The sequence below is a fragment of the Sciurus carolinensis genome, chromosome 1, assembly GCF_902686445.1.
Source record: "Sciurus carolinensis chromosome 1, mSciCar1.2, whole genome shotgun sequence".
In the NCBI taxonomy this organism is placed as follows: Eukaryota; Metazoa; Chordata; class Mammalia; order Rodentia; family Sciuridae; genus Sciurus; species Sciurus carolinensis.
The window spans coordinates 175,007,085-175,026,936 of record NC_062213.1 but is presented as its reverse complement, the minus strand read 5'-3'; the positions used below and the strand labels follow the sequence as shown (position 1 = coordinate 175,026,936).

At 35.2% G+C, this 19,852-nt stretch overlaps 1 protein-coding gene across 1 annotated transcript in view; it reads right to left on the bottom strand.

The window, feature by feature from the left end:
* Positions 1-19,852, bottom strand: part of Zswim5 (zinc finger SWIM-type containing 5) — a 170,844-nt gene that overhangs the window by 48,835 nt on the left and 102,157 nt on the right. The window contains 1 exon segment of the mRNA XM_047542621.1: positions 4,338-4,694. Coding sequence (XP_047398577.1) covers positions 4,338-4,694 — 357 coding nt within the window.

Sequence of the window (19,852 nt, the reverse complement as noted above, 5' to 3'; positions counted from 1 at the left end):
TTCATGATAGCACCAAGTCAACATTTACAGAATTTATAGTACTGAGTTAATATTTATAGAATGAACAAATATGTCTCATTGACCATCTAGACATAAGTTCTAGGTTGGCAAATACTCTACTGTATTAGACATCTGTATCCCAAAAGTGGTAAAGGTCAAATCCCTTATCCTTATTTGTTAATTACCATTTACTAATGCTTCCTATATGACAGAAGTTAAGCACTTTTTATACACATATGTCTACTAGAATGTGTGCTGAAGGCAGAAATTTATGTTTGCTGATATATTTGCAACATGTAGAAAAGTGCCTGGTATATAGTAGTGGTCAATTAATATTTGTTGACTAAGTTTTAAGGAACCTTCATAAAAAGGTGGTATTATTATACTAGTGTTAAAAATAAAGAAACTAAAGTTGAGATCGGGTAAGTTAACATACAGACTATATCTAAGGCAGGATCTATATGTAGATCTCTTTGGTCTTCAGTCGTACACTGCCATGATCTACCAGTTGGTTTCAGGCCCTCTGTATAAAGCTGATGGTGTGTCTGAAAAGAGCCAAATCCCATTCTTTCTTGGACTACTTTACTATACAAAATATGGAATTAGTTGGAATAATGTACTTTTTTCACAGGATAAACAGAGTTCTCAAATGTTAATATAAAGAATAACCATCAGGGTTTGTGTTTAAAATGCAGATTATAAAGTCTCACCTCTAAGGATTCTGGTTTTCAACAGCTCAAGAGAAAATGAACTGAAATAAACTAAGTTAAACCAAGGACTTGGGCCTGGAACAAATGATGGGGGTAAGAAAAGAAGAGCAATGGTGTTCCAGCAGCAGAGGGCAAGGATGGTTTTAATTTTCATCCTTGTGTGATCTGATCAGGATGTGAAAAAGCAGGATTAGGATTAGGCCACTGAAGGAGTGGCCTTAATCAACTGGTTTGGAGGCATGGAGTGACATCCCCTCTAAGGATGTGAAGGGATATGGAAAAAAGTGGAGAATACTTAGGACCCGCATGGTGGTAGTCCTAGTACCTATGGAAGAAATAAGGTACAATTTATAAATACCTAGTACGATCTATAGAAACCTGTGAGGATAGGGCTAGGAAAAGGCAAAGCCCTTGAGAATCACTAACAGAAAAATTTCACCTAAAATTTCAGGTTTTGCTTATTTTATTTTATTTTTGGTACTGAAGATTGAACCCAGGGGTGTTTTACCACTGTGCCACATACCCAGCTATTTTATATTTATTTTTATTTTTTTAAGTTTGGTTTTTAAAAATTTTTTTAGATGTAGTTGGACACAATACCTTTATTTTAATGTGGTGCTGAGGATGGAACCCAGTGCCTCACACATGCAAGCCCTACACTCTACCACTAAGACACAATCCAAGCCCTTTATTTTTATTTTGAGACAGGGTCTCATCCAGTTGCTTAGTGCCTCATAAATTGCTAAGGCTGGTCTTGAACTTATGATCCTCCTGCCTCAGGCTCTCCAGTCGCTGGGATTATAGGTGGTGCCATTCCGTTCAGTCAGATATGCTTATTTGGTAGGAGAGAAAGGAGGTTAAATGATGTAAATGTTTACTGGTCTACAATGGACCCAGGAAGTGAGAAACTAAGCTGCCCACATGGGTGGCTGCAGCAAAAAAGGGAGTAAGTCAATTTTGGGGGATCTAATTAACAAACTACAAGTTGGTGTGACTGCTGAAACAATCAAAGTCATCTGAGAAGAGCATGAATTGGCAAGAGGACTCAGAGGATTTTCAAAGACATTTTTACTTATTCATCCAAAATTTATCAAGACCCTGAAATGTAACAGAACCTCTGCCAAATACTGGATATACAGTGTGTTGGGTTAAATACTAATCAGCGCTGAGGAAAGCTTGCAGTGAGGTGAGAAGGACTCTCTAAGAATGTGATAATGAAGAAAAAGGAGAGAATAAGCTGATCACTCTCTTCATCTCCAATCTTTAGGTGAGTATCTAAATAGAGTGACACTGGTTGTAAAGTAAAGGAACGTACTCATAAAATATCTGAAGAAATCCACCTGCACAGTGAGCATGCAATCTATTCAGTATATTCCTCCTGCTTGTAGGTACAATGTGGTCCTCCACTGTATCTCGGTCTGCTGTTGCCAAACAGTGAGTGAGTAATAAAATGTCCAAAACCTCTCCATTGAGTCTTCCGAGTTCTTCCTTTGGGATCAGTAAACAGAATTGGGACATTTATAGTCCCGAGGTTGAAGGTTCCTGTTCTCATGGAGCTTACAGACTAATTGGGGAGGCAGACATTAAGCAAATTATCACATGTACACTTTTCTTTCTTTCTTTTTTGCTTTGCTGGGGCTCAAACCCAGGGTCTCACATATGCCAGGCAAACACTTTACCAATGAGCAACTTCCTCACTCCCCCATATATACACATTTTTTTGTGTAGAAAAAACAAATGGGTCAACTGAGGCTTTCCCTGAGAAAGTGACATTTAAGATGACACCTAAGGAATGCATAGAAATTAGTCTGGCACAGAGTGGGGGAAATACTGAATTTTTTGTTTGAAAACAGCATTAAGTCATAAGTCACTCTGTTCATTAAATGTAACCATAGTAAGTGGAATGGATAGGAAGAGAGGACAGAAAGGAGGATATTCCCTTAAAGAAAAAGTATATCATGTGAAAATGAAGACAAAAGCCAGATCATGCAAGGTTTTATAGGCCACAGAATTTTGAACTTTATTCTAACAGAAAAAGGAGGCCACTGAAGGATTTTAAATGATAAATAATATGACAATATCTGCAGTTACAGAAAAATCACTTTGAATGGCTATATAAAAAATGGAACAGAGAGGAACAATGATGGATATGGAAAGATCAATTACAAGGTTATGTGGCAATCTAGATGAGAGACTATTGTGGATTGATTAAGGAGATAATAATATCAATAAAAGTACAAAATGATGAAATATATTTAAGAGGTAAAATTAACAGATCTTGCAGTGTAACGCATGTGCAATACAGGAAAAAAGATGCTAGGGTTAACTACAAGGTTTCCATCATGACCTAATAACTACACAGTAGTGCGAGTTGTTGAAATAGAGAATACGGGAAAATAAGCAAGTTTAGGGAAGAGGATCATAAATTCATATTTGGATATGTTGATCTTAGGATGTTTATTGTTTAACATCACATAGACATCCTAAGATAAATTAGGTGGATATAAAGTCTACAGCTCAGAGATCTGGGCTGGGGAAATAAATCTGTGAGTCATAGTATATAGATGACATCTGAAGTCAAGGATGTAGCTGAGATAGCGATCACGCAAAGTAAAAAGGGAGAAAATGAGATTAAATAAGGAAAGTCAACACTCAAAGGTCCAGATAGAAGAGAAGGGACAATATTTAGGAATGAATGAACAAGACCACAGTTCATTTTACCTAGATAAACTAGAACTGGAGTTCAAAACTGGTTTCTTTGGTTCTTGTTCTTCACCAACTTCCAGCTAAAAGCTTTTAAAAAAATCTCTTGATTTAAAATTAAAATTAAAATGCCCCTATACTGCTTCTGGTTAGAATATTTTAGCCTTTTCATAAAAGTAGATGAGAATGAAACTACTTACCTTCCAGTAAGTGATAAAGTAAGCCTACTAACTGTAAAAAATATTTTATATTTTGAATTTTCTATACTGGTTAGAATATTTTAGACTTTTCATAAAAGTAGATGAGAATACCACTTTACCTTGCAGTAAATGGTAAAGTGGGCCTACTAAATGTAAATAGTATTTTATATTCTAAATTTTTCTCAGAGTTAAATGAGAAGTGGTGATAAGTGAAGACAAATTAGAAAGGATGTCATTTATAAATTATCATGAAACAAACCATTGTATGGGTTGAGGTACCAGGTTAACATTAGGTTCTATAGTGATGAGACCTATCCTGAGAGGAGTATTAAATCTAAGGAACCAATTATTCTTTCGTTCTTAAACATAAATGTTCTTAGTAAATTAAAAAAATAATACATACTTATTGCAGAAATTACACTAAAGCATCAAAAATTCCACCTATAATTCTATCCATAGATTACCATTACAGTTAATTTCCTTCCAGTCTTTTGCCTTCTACATATGCATACAAACAGGTTTCAACTGGACTGCTTTAAGAAACTATGAGTTAAACACAAGAGTTGTTTGGACAGAATGAACTGTAAGGTTAAATGACTACAATTGCAGATATATCTCAACCTCTAAAAATGCAATAAAGCAATATGGTAGAGAGAAGAGGGTTGCTAGTGACAGTGGTGGTGAGCACAACCATTTTTAGCAAGAAAAAATATTATACAATTACCATTCACTTGGTTGATTTCTGAATTGGAGGACAGAATCTCATCTGCCAGTTTTTGTGCAGTTGGAAGAACTTCGGTGTGGTGTGCTGTGATTAAATATTGAATAAACTTCTGTAGCTGGTCCCTATTCATCTGGAAAAGGGTTTCCGAGATAGGAAGACGCAATTTGACTTGGTCTGGTTTACGGATCCTGTAGAGTGAGAGTGCTACCACATGAGCACAGTAGAATATGTCTTTATTCCCACAGCCACATGTCACTGAAGTGATTTTGCATCGATCAAAACTGATTGCAACTTTGTAAGTCACTGCTGGTTCTGAAGCAGTGGCTGGCTCAGTTACTGTGCCACTCAGATGAAAGCCTAAGGAAAGAAAAATGAAAGCCTGTTTAGAGATTCCATAGTGAGAAACAAATTTTAAGAGTCTCATTTTCATCAATTTACAAACAATTTAATGAGTATCTCCTACATATGCAGTAGGTTTTGCTACAGACACAGAGGCCAGTAAAACTCAGGTACTGCTCTGAAGAAACACAAACCTCCTGAACTAATATAAAAACTTTTATCTGGACATATGTACCTTTTTAATTTTTAAATTTTATTTTATTTTTAAACAATTTTTTTGGTTTTAATATTTTTTTAGTTGTCAATGGATTTTTTATTTATTTATATGTGGTGCTGAGTATTAAACCCAGTGCCACACACATGCCAGGCAAGCGCTCTACTACTGAGCCACAACTCCAGCCCTTAAATTTAATTTCTTAAAAATGTTTGTTTGTTTATTTTTGGAAGTGAGGAATGAGCTCAGGGGATGTTTTAGCACTGAGCCACATCCCCAGCCCTTTTTATTTTTTAAGACAGGGTCTCACTAAGTTGCTTAGGGTCTTGCTAAATTGCTGAGACTGGCCTCAAACTTGCACTGCTCCTACCTCACCCTTCCAGGTTGCAGGCATTACAGGTATGCTCTACTCCACCTGTCCATACATACATTTTTCGGTGGGGGAGGCATAATTCATAGCTTCTATAATAGTCTCAAATGGCAAAGAAGGAAGCCCCATAAAGATTTCCTGTAGTAGATTTTGAGCTCTAGGTGGTAGGTAAAAATAAGTCTACAAATAATATCAGTACCATCTAGAATAAAGGGAGTGCTATAAATGAAAATAAAACCAAAAGAATGCCACAAGGAAGGACAGGAGGAAGATCAAGGACACATTTATTCCTTAAATCATACAATTCCAGTGCTGGGTGCAAGGGCACACACATGTAATCTCATCTACTGGGTAGGCTGAGGAAAGAGAATCACAAGTTCAAGGCCAGCCACAGCACTTTAGTGAGACCCTGTCTCAAAAAATTAATGATGTAGCTGAGTGGTAAAGCCCCCTGGGTTCATTACCTAGTACTGGAAAAAAATACATAATTCCAAACTGGTGACAACATGGAATATTTGAAAGGCAAGAAAACTTCTAAGATATGGAAGGCAGAGCTTGGTGCAGTGAAACTACTTAGTATTTCATCTCTACTCAAGAGACACAAAGCACCAATAACTTTGACATGCGAGAGAATACATTTTTAAGTTACAACTAAACTGAAAAAGTAAGATTAACAGCGAATAATTCTATCCTATTATTTATTCTTTATATATGTGTATATATACAATATATGTAAAATTCTTCTCCTTTGACAATATGCAACAAAAAACAAGGATAATATCAAATATTTGTTAAGCACCTACTACATATATATTTAATATAACATTATAACAACCTTAAGAAGTCATTATTTTTCTTTCTTTCTTTCTTTTTTTGTGGAGCTGGGGATTAAACCCAGTGCCTTGTGCTTGCAAGAAGTCATTATTTTTCTTATCTTAGAAGTATGTAAACTGATGCTCGAAAGTTTAAGTAATTTGTCCAAGACTCTAGCAAGTGATAGATGTAGGATTCGGAATCAGATCTAACCAATATTACAGTTCATTTTCTTTTCATTATATTGCACTGCTTCTACAAATGATGCTGTACAAAGTCCTTATCCTCAAAAATCACAAACATATAAGTAAATGATTACAATGTGATGTTCCAAATACTACAGTGAAAGAGAGGTGAGGCTAATTTAATTGGACTGCACACTGTGAACCAGAAAGAAGTCTTAAATAGTCTTTATTCATTGGAGAAATATTTTCCAAATAATAAAAGGTGCATATGTAAAGCTTCAGAGCCACCATTACAATTAGGTGAAAATTTAAAAATATAGAGAAAACTTTATAAAGATCAAGTTTCAGACAATTATGTTAATTAAAATGAAACCAAAAGGTTCATATGTTAAAGAGATGATACTACTAGAAGGTGCTGTGGATCTTTAGGAGGTGTGGCTTTTCTGGATTATTGAAGGGTATTCTCTCAAAGGAGATTGTAGAAACATGATCTCTCAGGTTCTTGCTGCTTTCTGGCTCATGATGTGACTGGTTTGTCCTGCCACACAGTCAAGCTATGACATATTGCTCTTGCCAAAGGCCTAAAGCCATGTGGTCACTTGATCTTGGATTGGCACCTCCAGAATTGTAGGCCAAAATAGATCTTTTTAAGTTAACTGCCTCAGGTATTTCCTTTTATTAATGTGAAGCTGACTAACATAACCACTATTCAAAAAAAAAAAAAAAAGATTGAAACTCACCTTTCTCAATTTTGAAATGAGAGGCTTGTCTACAAGACCATCAAGGTTCACTCTAAGTGCAGATTTTATAGTGATTATCACTCAATCTCCCACCATGTTGGGCCCAGAACTCTGCCTAATATAGGTGCTTAATAAATGTTAGCTGATGTTATGCAGCAAAACTCTTTTTAAATTTTATTTTTATTTGTCCTTTTTAGTTATACATGACAGTAGAATCTATTTTGATATATTTATACAAGCATGGAATCTATCTTTTTCTAATTAGAATCCCAATCTTGTGGATGTACATGATGTTGAGATTCACTGTGGTGTATTCATATATGTACACAGGAAAATTATGTCAGATTCATTCCACTGTCATTCCTATTCCTATCTCCCCTCCCTTCCCTCTCCTTTGTGTACTCCACTGACCTTCTATTTTCCTCTCCAACCCACTGTTCTGGGTTAGCATCCACATATCAAAGAGAACATCTGACCTTTGGTGTTTTGGTATTGCATGATAGTCTCCATTTACTGACCATCCATTTACTGACAAATGTCATAAATCATTCTTTATGGCTGAGTAACATTCCATTGTGTATATATACCACAAATTCTTTATCCTTTCATCTATTGATGGGTAGCAAAGCTCTGTTACTTGTCCTTTCTGAGTGCCTAATATGTGTTAGGCTCTGTTCTGAATGCTTTGTATACATTAATTCATATAATTAACAGTTTTATGAATTTATAGGTATGATGGTTAGTTTTATGTATTAATCCGACTAGTTATAGTACATAGTCATTAAAATACTGCTCTAGGTTTTGATATGCAGGTATATTGTAGGTGTTAACCACACCAAAAAGGAAATTTGACTAAATCCTTGATAGTGTGGGTGGGCCTCATCCAATGAACTGAAAGATCTTAGAAGCAAAACAAATTTCTGAAGGGAAAGAATAAATTCTGCTTCAAGACTATAACATCAGAGAGAGAAAAAAAAAATTAAAGCAGTGTGTAGGTTAAAGGAAAAAAAAAATCTTGTAGATTTTAAAAAAGAAAAGAAAAAAAAAGACCACAACATTAGAGCACAAACGTTTCCAGTCCACCCTACAGATTTCAGACTTGTCAGCTCCCCAGAACAGGCTAATTCCTCAAAAGAAATATTAATTTCTCTCTCTCTTCTACTTCTATGCATCTCCTATTGGTTCTGTTTCTTTGGAAAATTCTAATTATTATTATTTCCATTTTATGTATAAGGAAATACAATCATAGAGAGGTTTAATAATTTGCTTAAGATCATTCTGCTAGTAAGTAGCAAAGTCAGAATTCACATACAGGCAGTCTGGCTCTAAAGTTCACTCTTAATTATTACACCATACTTTGTCTATATAATACTATGTTGCATGGCAATGAATACCATATTTAACTAATTGAATTATAAACTATTAAACTGCAACTAGAAACATTGGAAAATTACTTTCAGGTTTATTAAAATTCTAAAATTTGGGAAAGGGGATGTGGTTCATTGTTTGCCTAGAAGGCATAAGACCCTGAGTTCAATCCCTAGAACCACAAAAAAACAAAACAAAACACTAGAATTTCAATGTTAACAGCAGTGATAATGGTTTGAGCCCTCTAAGTTAGAATTTGAGACAAAATGTCAAGTATCAATTTAGATTCCAGGTGTCTCCACAGAAGGTCAATGTTAAAACAACTAAAAAACTTTATGCAAAATATTTTTCAAAAGCTAATTACATATAGCTCCCTATTGACTTTGGCTAAGGCTCATGATGCTCTTGGGAACATGTTCATTTCAGCTGAATAAATGTTTGGGTTCCATCAACTGTATTAACACTGGTATAGTTCAGGCTCCAGGACTAGGCCCAGATGAAAGGTAGAAGGCTCTGCCTGGCTCTGTGAAAGTTTCCTTCCTGGTAGTTCCTTTTCCCCATCATATCTCTTAGAAGGTAAACTGAAAGTTGGTTTCAAATATTCATACTTCTTGCTTTATTGCAACCTAGCAACATTGTTTAAGTATAATTACTCCTGAGAATAAAGCTACATAGAATAGGTTCAATGAAATGGTACTCATTGCAAACCTAACTGCTATAATCATGAACATCAATAATGTACAATTTAAGAAAACACACAAAAACCCAATTTTTAAAAATCTTTGATTCCAGAATGCATTTACTGAGTACAAAGTGTGTTCTGACTTTTTACTATTTAACTTTTAATTAAATGTTTAAAACAAACAAAACAAAAAAATATATGGAGAACAGTATGAGTCCCCATGTATGTTTATCACTCAGCTTCAACTATATCAACAAAAGATAAATTTATTTGATCTTTACCCGTTACCAACTCCCAATCTCAATACAATCCAAATCTCCCATGGATTATATTGAAGCAAATTCCAGAAATATGGTTTCTTTGGTAAACATCTCTGTGTGCATTACTAAAAGAGAGGAATTTAAAATGAGTAATAATTTTTTTAAAAATTTTTAAGATGTTGACAGACCTTTTTTTTTTTTTTTTTTTTTTTTTTTTTTTTTTTTGGTGGTACTGAGGATCGAACCCAGGGCCTTGTGCTTGCACGGCAAGCACTCTACCAACTGAGCTATCTCCCCAGCCCAGACAGACCTTTATTTTATTAATTTATTTATATGTGGTACTAAGAATCAAACCCAGTGCCTCACACATGCTATAAGCAAGGGCTCTACCACCGAGCCACAACCCCAGCTCCTTGTAATAATTTTTTAACATCAAATATCCAGTATTAAGAGTTCCACACTTGACCTTTAAAAAAGAAAAAAAGGAGGAAAGGAGATGTGTTCAAATCAGGATGCGAACAAGGCTCAGATATTTAATGTGGCTGATATGCCTTACACTGCAAGTTCTCTTTCTTCCCCCATATGACAATTATTTATTGAAAATAACAGTTGTAGAGACTTGATCAGATTGTTTATTTGTTGTTGTTCAGAGGGAGTACACAGGCATAAAAGGAAGCAATATACAATGTTTGCTTCACTAGAGGCTTTAGCAGGCCATAAGGGTCAACAACCACACTTCCTTCCTTCCTACAGCCTGCCTTTTTGGGGTGCAAAACAGTCAGGGATAGAAGACCTGGTAGAGACCTGTTTTTTTTTTTTTTTTAAGAAAATAGGCAATCAAGGAGCAGTTCCTCTTATGGCCCTATTACTTCATACACAAGTTCAGAAAGAAAAAAAAAAATGAGAGCTGGGGTTGTGGCTCAGTGGTAAAGCTGGTTGCCTAGCACATGTGAGGCCCTGGGTTCCATACTCAGCACCACATAAAAATAAAAAATAAATAAATAAATAAATAAATAAATAAATAAAGGCATTGTGTCCATCTACAACTAAAAACAAATATTAAAAAAAAGAAAAAAAAAGAAAAAAAGCTCTCAAATGCTTTAACACTGAACAGACCCAGAATAAAGTACCAAATATTTTCAAAGAGTTCCTATTTAGTTTTTGCAAGCAGTGTTCCATCCTCAGCCCCAAATCACAAAGCAAGGCTTGCCCTGAGAAAGAGGTGCTTTGTTTCAACTATCTATTCTATGGTTTAGACAGTTTCTCTTCCTGATCTCTCCATTATGTTTAGAAATATTGCAATAAAATCATTCCATAGCTCCTTCTTGCTTACATATCACAATGGCTCTGACATCTCAACTTCTAGGAAAATTGCTCTATAAATACCTACTATGATGTGAGCCTCTATCAGCAAGTCATGTTTAAGTGTGTCATGCTTTCTTTGCCTTCAACATGCTCTATGTGCTACTTGGGTAAGATTCAAAAATTGTGCCACAATGGCTTCACAGGGCTCAAACAACCAAGTGCTTTGCAGGAGGTTCCTTGCTAGAGATTACCATGCATAAATATGCATCAAGAGCTCTGAGAACCTCAAGATTAGGAAGAAACTGTTTAAAACCCATGAGTAGTTCAAGGCTTAAAAGAGTTCTGATTCTCTTGACTTTTAGAAAGAACAGCAACACAAGAAGCAATGGAAATTAACTGAAATTGCTCATTAACAATTTTCCAGCATTAAGGCTGGGGAATCCAAGGCATAGGTTGGATGGAACCATGGATTGAACAGAAAGTACTGAGGACCATTTGGACATACATAAAAACATATATGTTACATATAAACAAATAATATACAAATATATACAATGTAGTATGTGTGTGTGCTTTTCCAAATAAGGAAATCATATTCTTGATGGCTTAGTTCAAATATTATTTTCATATGAAACTACCTGGTATCTTAGCTGTTAATCATATTAAATAAAGACACTTTAATATTTATGCCTGTGAAGTTTATATTCATTTAAAAGGAGAGATTCTACCCAGAATCAACAAAGATCCTATGAGTTAATCATTCATAGGTGAGGAAGAAGCTCGAAATAGTTACATGATTTCTCCTAATTTCATTGCATGATTATAGTCATGAGAATAGAAATTTAAATGATCATGATTTCACATTCTGAAACAACTCGGGCTATAAAAACTAGGGAAAAATAATATTATAGTTTTTCTTTCAAGATAAAGAAATAAATTGCTTCTTTTAATCAAAAAGTAAAATAAGTAATTTTTAAGCAGTAATTTTTTAATACTATCCATGCTAGGCACTTTCTTACGTATGTACACCCTTTTATGTATATTTAATCATTACCACAATATTATGTGCTTTGTGCTATTATTATTTCTATTCTTGCTGGTAAAGAAACTGGCACAGAGTTAGGATTTGAATCTAGGAAATCTGGCTTCAGAATCTAAGCTTCTAACAACCCCATTTTATTTCCATTATGTTTCTAAAATATCAACCTTATTTTCGCAGATTAGGAAAATCTGAGTGTTGCCTGGTATTGCTTATTGAAAAAAAATTTTTAAATTAGAACATTGCTAAATCATATTAACTAAATTTAATCTTTTTTTATATATAGCCTGCTACTATAATACTCATTCAATTACCCAACAAATAGAAAAATGGAATCGTAACAGAGACAAATGGCAGAGAATATTCAACATGCAGTTCCCTGTTCAGATTCAATGTGGTAATCAAAAACTCAGCAAATGTCATTCCCTTTGGAACTATAGGAAATATAAAGAGACAAACCCAGAAACAAGTTAATCTTGGCTCATGTGGGGATAGAGCCCACCGTGGGGCTCTACCACTGAGCAACACCCCCAACACTTTTTGCTTTTTATTTTGAGACAGGGTCTTGCTAAATTGCCAAGGTTGACCTCAAACTTGCAATCTTTCTGTTTCAGCCTCTTGACTAGCTGAAATTGCAGGCTGTACACCACTATACATGGCTCTTTTTCCTTCTTTTAAAAAAAATCTTAAATCAAGGCTAATATATTCAACTAATCATTATTTAATATTTACTAGGTATTAGGTCTCACATACACATTTGTTGAAAAGACTTAAAGATTCCTGGACTTATGGCATTTATATTCTAGTAGGGGAGAGAGATATTAAACAACAACTTCTGCAAATAAAGAAGTACAGAATGGGGGCTGGGGTTGTAGTTCAGTAGTACAGCACATGCCTAGCACATGTGAGGCACCGTGTTCATTTCCCAGCACCACATAAGAAAATAAACAAAATAAAGGTATTGTGTCCATGTATAAAATATATATATACAAAGAAGTACAGAATGATAGGATAGTATCCAACAGTGGGTACCTGACTAGATTTCAGGGCAGAGGTGTGATGAGTTCCTTGAGGAAATAACATTTTGATAGAACAAGTAGAAAGGATGGGAAATGGCAAAGTAGTGATACAGAGGACTACAGGGAGAGGGAAGAGGGTAGAGAGAGGAGATGAGAATGAATATGCAGAGGTGCAGAGGAAAAGGGAACAAAAAATAAAACTGGAATACCAATAGGAAGGGATGGAGTGGCATGCAATAGTCAACAGAGACAAGCTTTTGCTCTGGGATTTATCTTCAGCTTCTCTAGTTCCACATCCGAAATGTCACTAAATCCTGGGATTCTGTCTCCTAAATATCTTTCCATTCCAGTCTTTTTTTTTTGGGGGGGGGGTAGAGGGGGATGGGTACCTAGAATTGAACCCAGGGGCACTCAACCACAGAGTCACAACCCCAGCCTTTGTTTTTTTTTTTTTTTTTTTTTTTTTTTTTTTTTTTTTTATTAATTTAGAGACAGGGTCTCACTGAGTTGCTTGGCACTGTGCTGTTGCTCAGGCTGGCTTTGAACTTGTAATCCTCCTGCCTCAGCCTCCCAAGCTGCTGGTATTTCAGGCATCCACCTGTTATCCACGTCCAGCTCCATTCCTACCTTTTCTCTTCAACTCCCCTAACAGTGCCGCAACTCAAAATCATGGTAATGTCTTGCTTGGATTAACTAATCTTCCTGCCTCTAAATCTTATTTCGGCTACTCTTCTATAACATAACAGAATGATCTATTCAAAAGAGAATGAAAATCATGTTATTCCCATAAAATTGTGACCTATCTAGTGTATATTTCTGGTATCTAACAAAGAGTGTGGCACAGAATTAACATTTATAAAAATGTTTGAATTGCTTTAAGTCCTTCAATGGTTTCCCAATGAATATATGATAAAGTTTATTTTTCTTATGATGTGGCTTCTATTTCTTCAGACTTGTTCCCCACTACATCTCAACACATGAAACACATGAAAATACCAGCATACTGTGGTATGTTTTCTCCATTTTTTTAGCCTCTACACCTTTGTATGTGAAGTTCCCTAGAGTAGGCATGGCGTTCTCACCTCCTTTTCATTCTGAATTCTTGACATGAATACTACCTACTCTGAGAAATCTTCCCTGATCTCTGGACAACTAGTTAGGTGCTTCTTCCTAAGCTTTCATTTTTCATCAGTTATCTCTATTAAAGCACTTGACTATCAACATAATAGTTTTTGTTTGCCTTGTTCCCCTTAGATTGTAAACCTCTTGAAATCAAGGGTTATGTCTTTTTCATTTCTATAGTTTCATTAGACACACTGTAAGGGCTTAATAAGTATCTGTTTATAGATGAAAATTAAGTATAAATGAACACTGTTTAGAAATGAACACTAAACTGAATCCTTAATTTACATATTCATTTCTGTAATCCAGAGAGGACTGCTGATTTTGGATTAAAGTAAAATCAGCAAATAATTAAGAATTTTATTGGGATGGTGAGCAAATAATTTATATATGTCAATAATATTGATACACCAAGATTATTTTTTGTAATTTATAATTGTGTCTCTGTTTCTGCCATTCTCCCCCACCAGTATTGAGGATTGAATCCAGGGATTCTCTTACCACTGAGCTCCACCCCTCTCTCTCTCTTTGTTATTTAATTTTGAGACAAGATCTCCCTAAATTTCCCAGGCTGGCCTCAAATTTGCAATATTCCTGCCTGAGCCTCCTTAGTTGCTGGGATTACAGGGATGTGCCACTGTGCCTGGTTGTTTTTTTCTGCCAAATTTTATAACCGGTTTTTTTAAAAAAAGTTTTATTTGCTAACATTTACTGGATACTTACTACATGCCCAACGGTATTCTAAATGCTTTCCATGTATTAACTAAGTCCCCACAACTACTCTATAGGGTAAATTCTGTTATTCTCTTTTTCAGAAAAGGAAACAGGCTCAGAGAGATAAAAGAACTTGTTTAAGATCATACAGACTGCAAAATGTAGTCAGGATTTGAACACAGATTGGTTCCACGGTCTATTAACCACTTTGATACAGTGAATATGATACTATTCATTTAAATTACTTTATACAAGTAATTAACAAGTACAATTCTATAAGGACAGAGTCCTGAATTAATAACAAGTCAGTAAATTCTGACATTTGCCTGGTTTCCTGAGTAATTATTCAAGGCAATTGAAACTCACAATTGCTTTGTGATCTCTCACAGTTGGAATGAAGATGGGCTCAGCAACTTATCTGTGTGTACTAGACAATGTCTCACCATAGTAAGTGAATCATCTGCTTAGAGTTTTAAAGGAAAACACTTCTCAGTACAGCCCTCTGACACCATTCAAAGTCTTTGTGTTTCTGAGAGCAAGAAAAGCTCTAGCAAAGCCTGGGCAATTAAAACCACTTTGCTCACTGCTCTTTTGATTCACTAGGCTCCTAGGCAGGTGCTAATGCATGAAAATGAGTGTCATTTCTGCCAATGGCAGGGAAAAGGAGAACTGTGGTTTTAAAAAATATGTACTGAGGGGGGTCAGTTTAAAAATAACATGTATACTCATATATATAATATATATGCAAATACACAAACCAAGTAACTCCACTGAATGAGAATGCTTCCTTTTAAATAAATTTGGTTTTGATGAAATTGCAGAGTAAATTAGACCTTCTAACTTAATTCCTGTTTTCTGGAAGGCCATGGCAATATATCCGCAGAAAATAAAGCTCTCTTTTAAAGCTCTCTTTTTCTTCTCTGTTTTTTCTTTTCTTTCTTTCTTTTTTCTTTTTTTAATGCAGTTCTAGGGATTGAACCCAGGGCCTTGCACATGCTGGGCAAACACTCTACCACTAGCTACACCATAGCCCTTCTTTCTGTCCTTTCTGTCACCTAGCAAAACAGTAGCCAGGAGGAGGATTAAAATTCTGAGGGTACATTTACAAAATCAGTAATTTCCTTTCCAAAAAGTTTTACTCAAATGCTGGGTAGCTAATGCCTAAACTGAGAGCACTGGAACGGCTCTGTGGACTATTAACAAAAAGATTAAGAATCAGAATACTTCAGTTGTAATTCCAATATCCCTCAATTCTATTTTGCCTCAGTTTCTTAATTATGCAAATGAACATAACACTTATCTGCCTATCAGATTCAAGTGAAAGTAATCTGTAAACATTACATTTTCCAAAGATATCATTCAATGGTAGTCCCAAGTAGAGAGGGCCAGGGTCAGGGCCTATATACTTTCACAAGAAGCAGATGGTGCCCACACACTGGGTAAGGTGTAAGTGATTGCAAAGTGAGGGACAGTATTGTTATTAGGGAATACAAATGATACTGCCCCATTACCCTGGGATCTACTTGGTTTGTTTGTATTAAAGAGGTCACCCTAAGCAGCTGAGTAAGCTGGAGGGCCCTTCTTGCCACCATCTGCTCCAGACTTCTCTGGCAAATCAAGAGTTTTTCCTTATATTAACCTCTGAAGAACAGCTATGGCACTTCTCAGCACTCTTTTTCAGCAGGCAATGGTCTCTGCTCTCCATCTGTGACACCAACCATAGTTAAAGAACAATGAAGCTTCCCAAGGCCATTCACTTACAGAGATAACCTTGATTACCTAATTTTCCAGTATTCTTGTACTTGGAACTCTATAGAGGAATTAAGTGTGTGCTTTAAAAGAATGAGAATTCTTTTGTTGTTATTTTAAAAATATTTTATGTAAAAAAAAAAAAAAGAAATGGAAGACTTTGGAAAGTTCATTAAAAAATTTAACATGCATGAAACAATTTTAAAAAATAGTAATTTCATTTTTCTGGTAACATTGTGATGCATAAGACTTAAGATAATAGTTATTCTTGTATATTGGTAGATAACCAATCTATTTGGAATTACAAATCAGATGCCTCATTTTTAGTTTATAGATGTGAATATAGATTGGAAAAAATATACAGCATATTTCTCAGGCAGTTCTCTGCAAAAACAGGGAGCACATATACATGTCACATATGTTGCCAAAATGGATGTTATAGGCCAATGCTACTACCACCTGAGTTCTTGATTGAAACAGAGAAAAGGGTAATGTGATTGTGAGGTTCTTTCAGAAACTACTCTGCTTCATTCAGCAGCCTATACATACCAATGGGAAAGAGAAGACAAAAATGACATTGTTTTTCAAAAGGAAAAGGATATACATAGCTATTTCTGATCAACCATAATATTCAGTGATCAACTATTTATTTTTGTGTCTTCAAAAATAGTATTTGGATTTACTTTAAAGCATTAAAAAAACTACTCAGACACCCTTTTCTGGGAGGAAAAATATTTCCTGGCTAATTTTCTGAGACTGTGTACACTGAATCAAGTCATGTGAATATACTGAAATCATATTTAAATGTGTGTATGTGTGTGTGTGTGTGTGTGTGTGTGTGTGTGTGTGTGTGTATGCATGTGTATATAAATATAGCTTAGAATACTATCTGGCATACCGCCAGGTTCAAAATGATATTATGTCAGTGTTCTCACCTATAACTCTTGCTGGCTAGCTTTTGAATTTGGGACTCAGTTTTTCTTGTTTAATTTTGTTTTTGCAGTGTTGAAGAATGAACCAAAGGCCTCACACACATGCTAAGCAATCACTTTGCCACTGAGATGCAGTCCTAGCTCTAGTTGGCTCCCTTATTCCAATATCTAAAGACTTCTTCATTTCAAGCATAGCCTAACCTCATATAATCTAAAGACAAATGCTGGGGTTGGGATGTGGTTCAGTGGTAGAGCACTTGCCTAGCATGCGTGAGGCACTGGGTTCAATTCTTGGAACCACATACATACAAATAAGGTTAATCAACAACTAATACAAATGTTAAAAAAAAAAGAAAGAAAAATGCCTAGGCATAAAAATTATATGAACTGTAATCAAATTCTTACAGTAATCAGAAGACTAATTTTCAGGCAATCTTAAGCCTCATCTTTTCTAAACTCCATGACATTTTATTTCCAACATGGCCTTTTTAATATGGAAATGAATTCATATCCCACATAACATACTTTACTTACAGGCTTCATATTCTAGCAACAATGCCATTCCTAACATTTACAGCATTTTGGTCAATGCCTCATATTACTCTCTAGCTCTACTCTTTGTTTCATCTTGCAACTTGACCTGTGTGGGGCAGCAAGAATATCAAAACAAATTCAATTAGGACAATGCTTTTCATTCTGTTTAGAAACTGGAGCAAAATCATTTTTTCCCACATTCTACAGTAACTTGATTTCATATAAACTCCAAATCAGAGAGAAGATATTCCCATTAAGTCTTCACTCAGGGTTCTAAATACATTCATATTATCCTTTGGATCTGAGGAGAAGTTCTTCATAGAAAAATCTTTAGAGTCGGCAACTCTTCTGAAAAAAATTCAATTAATGTACAATTCCCATTAATTGGCCAGCATCTCCTTATGTTCTTACATGTCTTAATTCCTTCTTATTCTAATTCCAAAGGCAGTGAACAAAATTATTATATAGAATGCTCCTCCTCATAGAATGTTTCTCTTTAGAAAGTTTCTCTGAACACCTTTAGAAAATCTAAATTGTAAATTATGCACTTATAGGTTCTCATGCTCTGTGTAATATAATTTTTTAAACCAAGTTTAAATTTGTTTATAAAACAGTCATGATTTGAGCTAAAGTGAAATTTACTCTGGCCAGATCACAGAATTAAAACAGACTAGAGCTCTGAAAATACACAGACATCAAGGGAAAAAAGAAAAGAAAAAGACCTTCCTCCTTTTGTGATTCTTTTTTTTTTTTTTGCAGTACTATGTATTGAACCCAGAGGTACTTTACCACTGAGCTATATCCCTATAGCTCCCATTCACCTTTTTTTTTTTTTTTTTTTTTTTTTTTTTTTTTGAGACAGGGTCTCACAAGTTGCAGAGGCTGACTTGGAACATTCTGGAATCATCCTGCCTCAGCACTCACCCTTCCAGTAGATGGAATTACAGGCATGTGTCACTACCCCTGGCTCTTCTGTGAGTCTGAAGACTCAAACTTGCATACTGGAGTGCAGACTGAAGAAACAAAAAGATAATAAAGTTTTCTCCCATCTTATCCATCTCTAGATTCAAGAGTTCCTCTGTGGTTGATGAAGGGGCTCTCAAGACCAAGAATGTGGTAAAGAGGGCTCTGGGATGTTTTTGCAGGCAAGAATATGCAGAGTGCAGGAGGATGTATAGACATACTCTTATTTGAGAAGTAGCTTACAAAATAAAAACCTAAGAACGAAACAAGTTTCTTTGGTTCAAAGGTCTAGGACCACACAATAGAATTCCAGTCTCTGTTCTAAAACATTATGCCAAGTAAAGTATTTTAATTTTTATCATGCAAAATTGGTGGGCAAAAGAAAAAGAACCATGATATTACTTATGTAAATAGTGCTAAAATTTAACAATTATTTGAAAGAATGAATGCTGAAAGTGATAAATATCTCATCGGCAGCACTAGAGCTCCTATAATTTTTATGGTGGCCATGTGAGCTCATTTTCTTATTTTTGGTACCCTAATGGGGAAAAATTATATTTTCAATTCGGGATGAATATAATATTCTAATAACAATTCCAAAAATAGAATCCATTCATTCATCAAATATTATTTATGTCCTTACTGTGTGCAATATACTAAGATGAGTACCAAGAATATGATGATGAGAAGGAAGGGTGTCTAGTTGCAGAAACAGACAAGTAAACATTTATAATTAAGGGAGTAAATCTCAGGACAAAAATGAACAAGTGGTATTTATTATTAAGTGGTATTTGAGTTAAATCTCTCCCTCCCTCTCTCTCGATCATGTTGGGGATTTAACCTAGGGTTTTGTACATGCTAGGCAAATGCTCTACTACTGTCGTACTCCTGGCCTCTGAATTAAATCCTGAAAGGTGAGTAGAAAGTAGGGAGTTAGATATGTAATATTTGGCATGCAACAGAAGTAATATTAAAGAGTAAGATCAACATAGAGGTGAAACAACCAATGCACACTAACAGGGGGCTAAGAAAGGCTATCCAGAAATGGGGAAAAGAGGCAGAAGATTATATAGAGAAGAAAAACAGCAGTGAGAAAGGCCAGCAGCAGAAAATATAGTATGGTTTAGTGATTTATATTAGTTTCCTATTACTCTTATAACAATTATC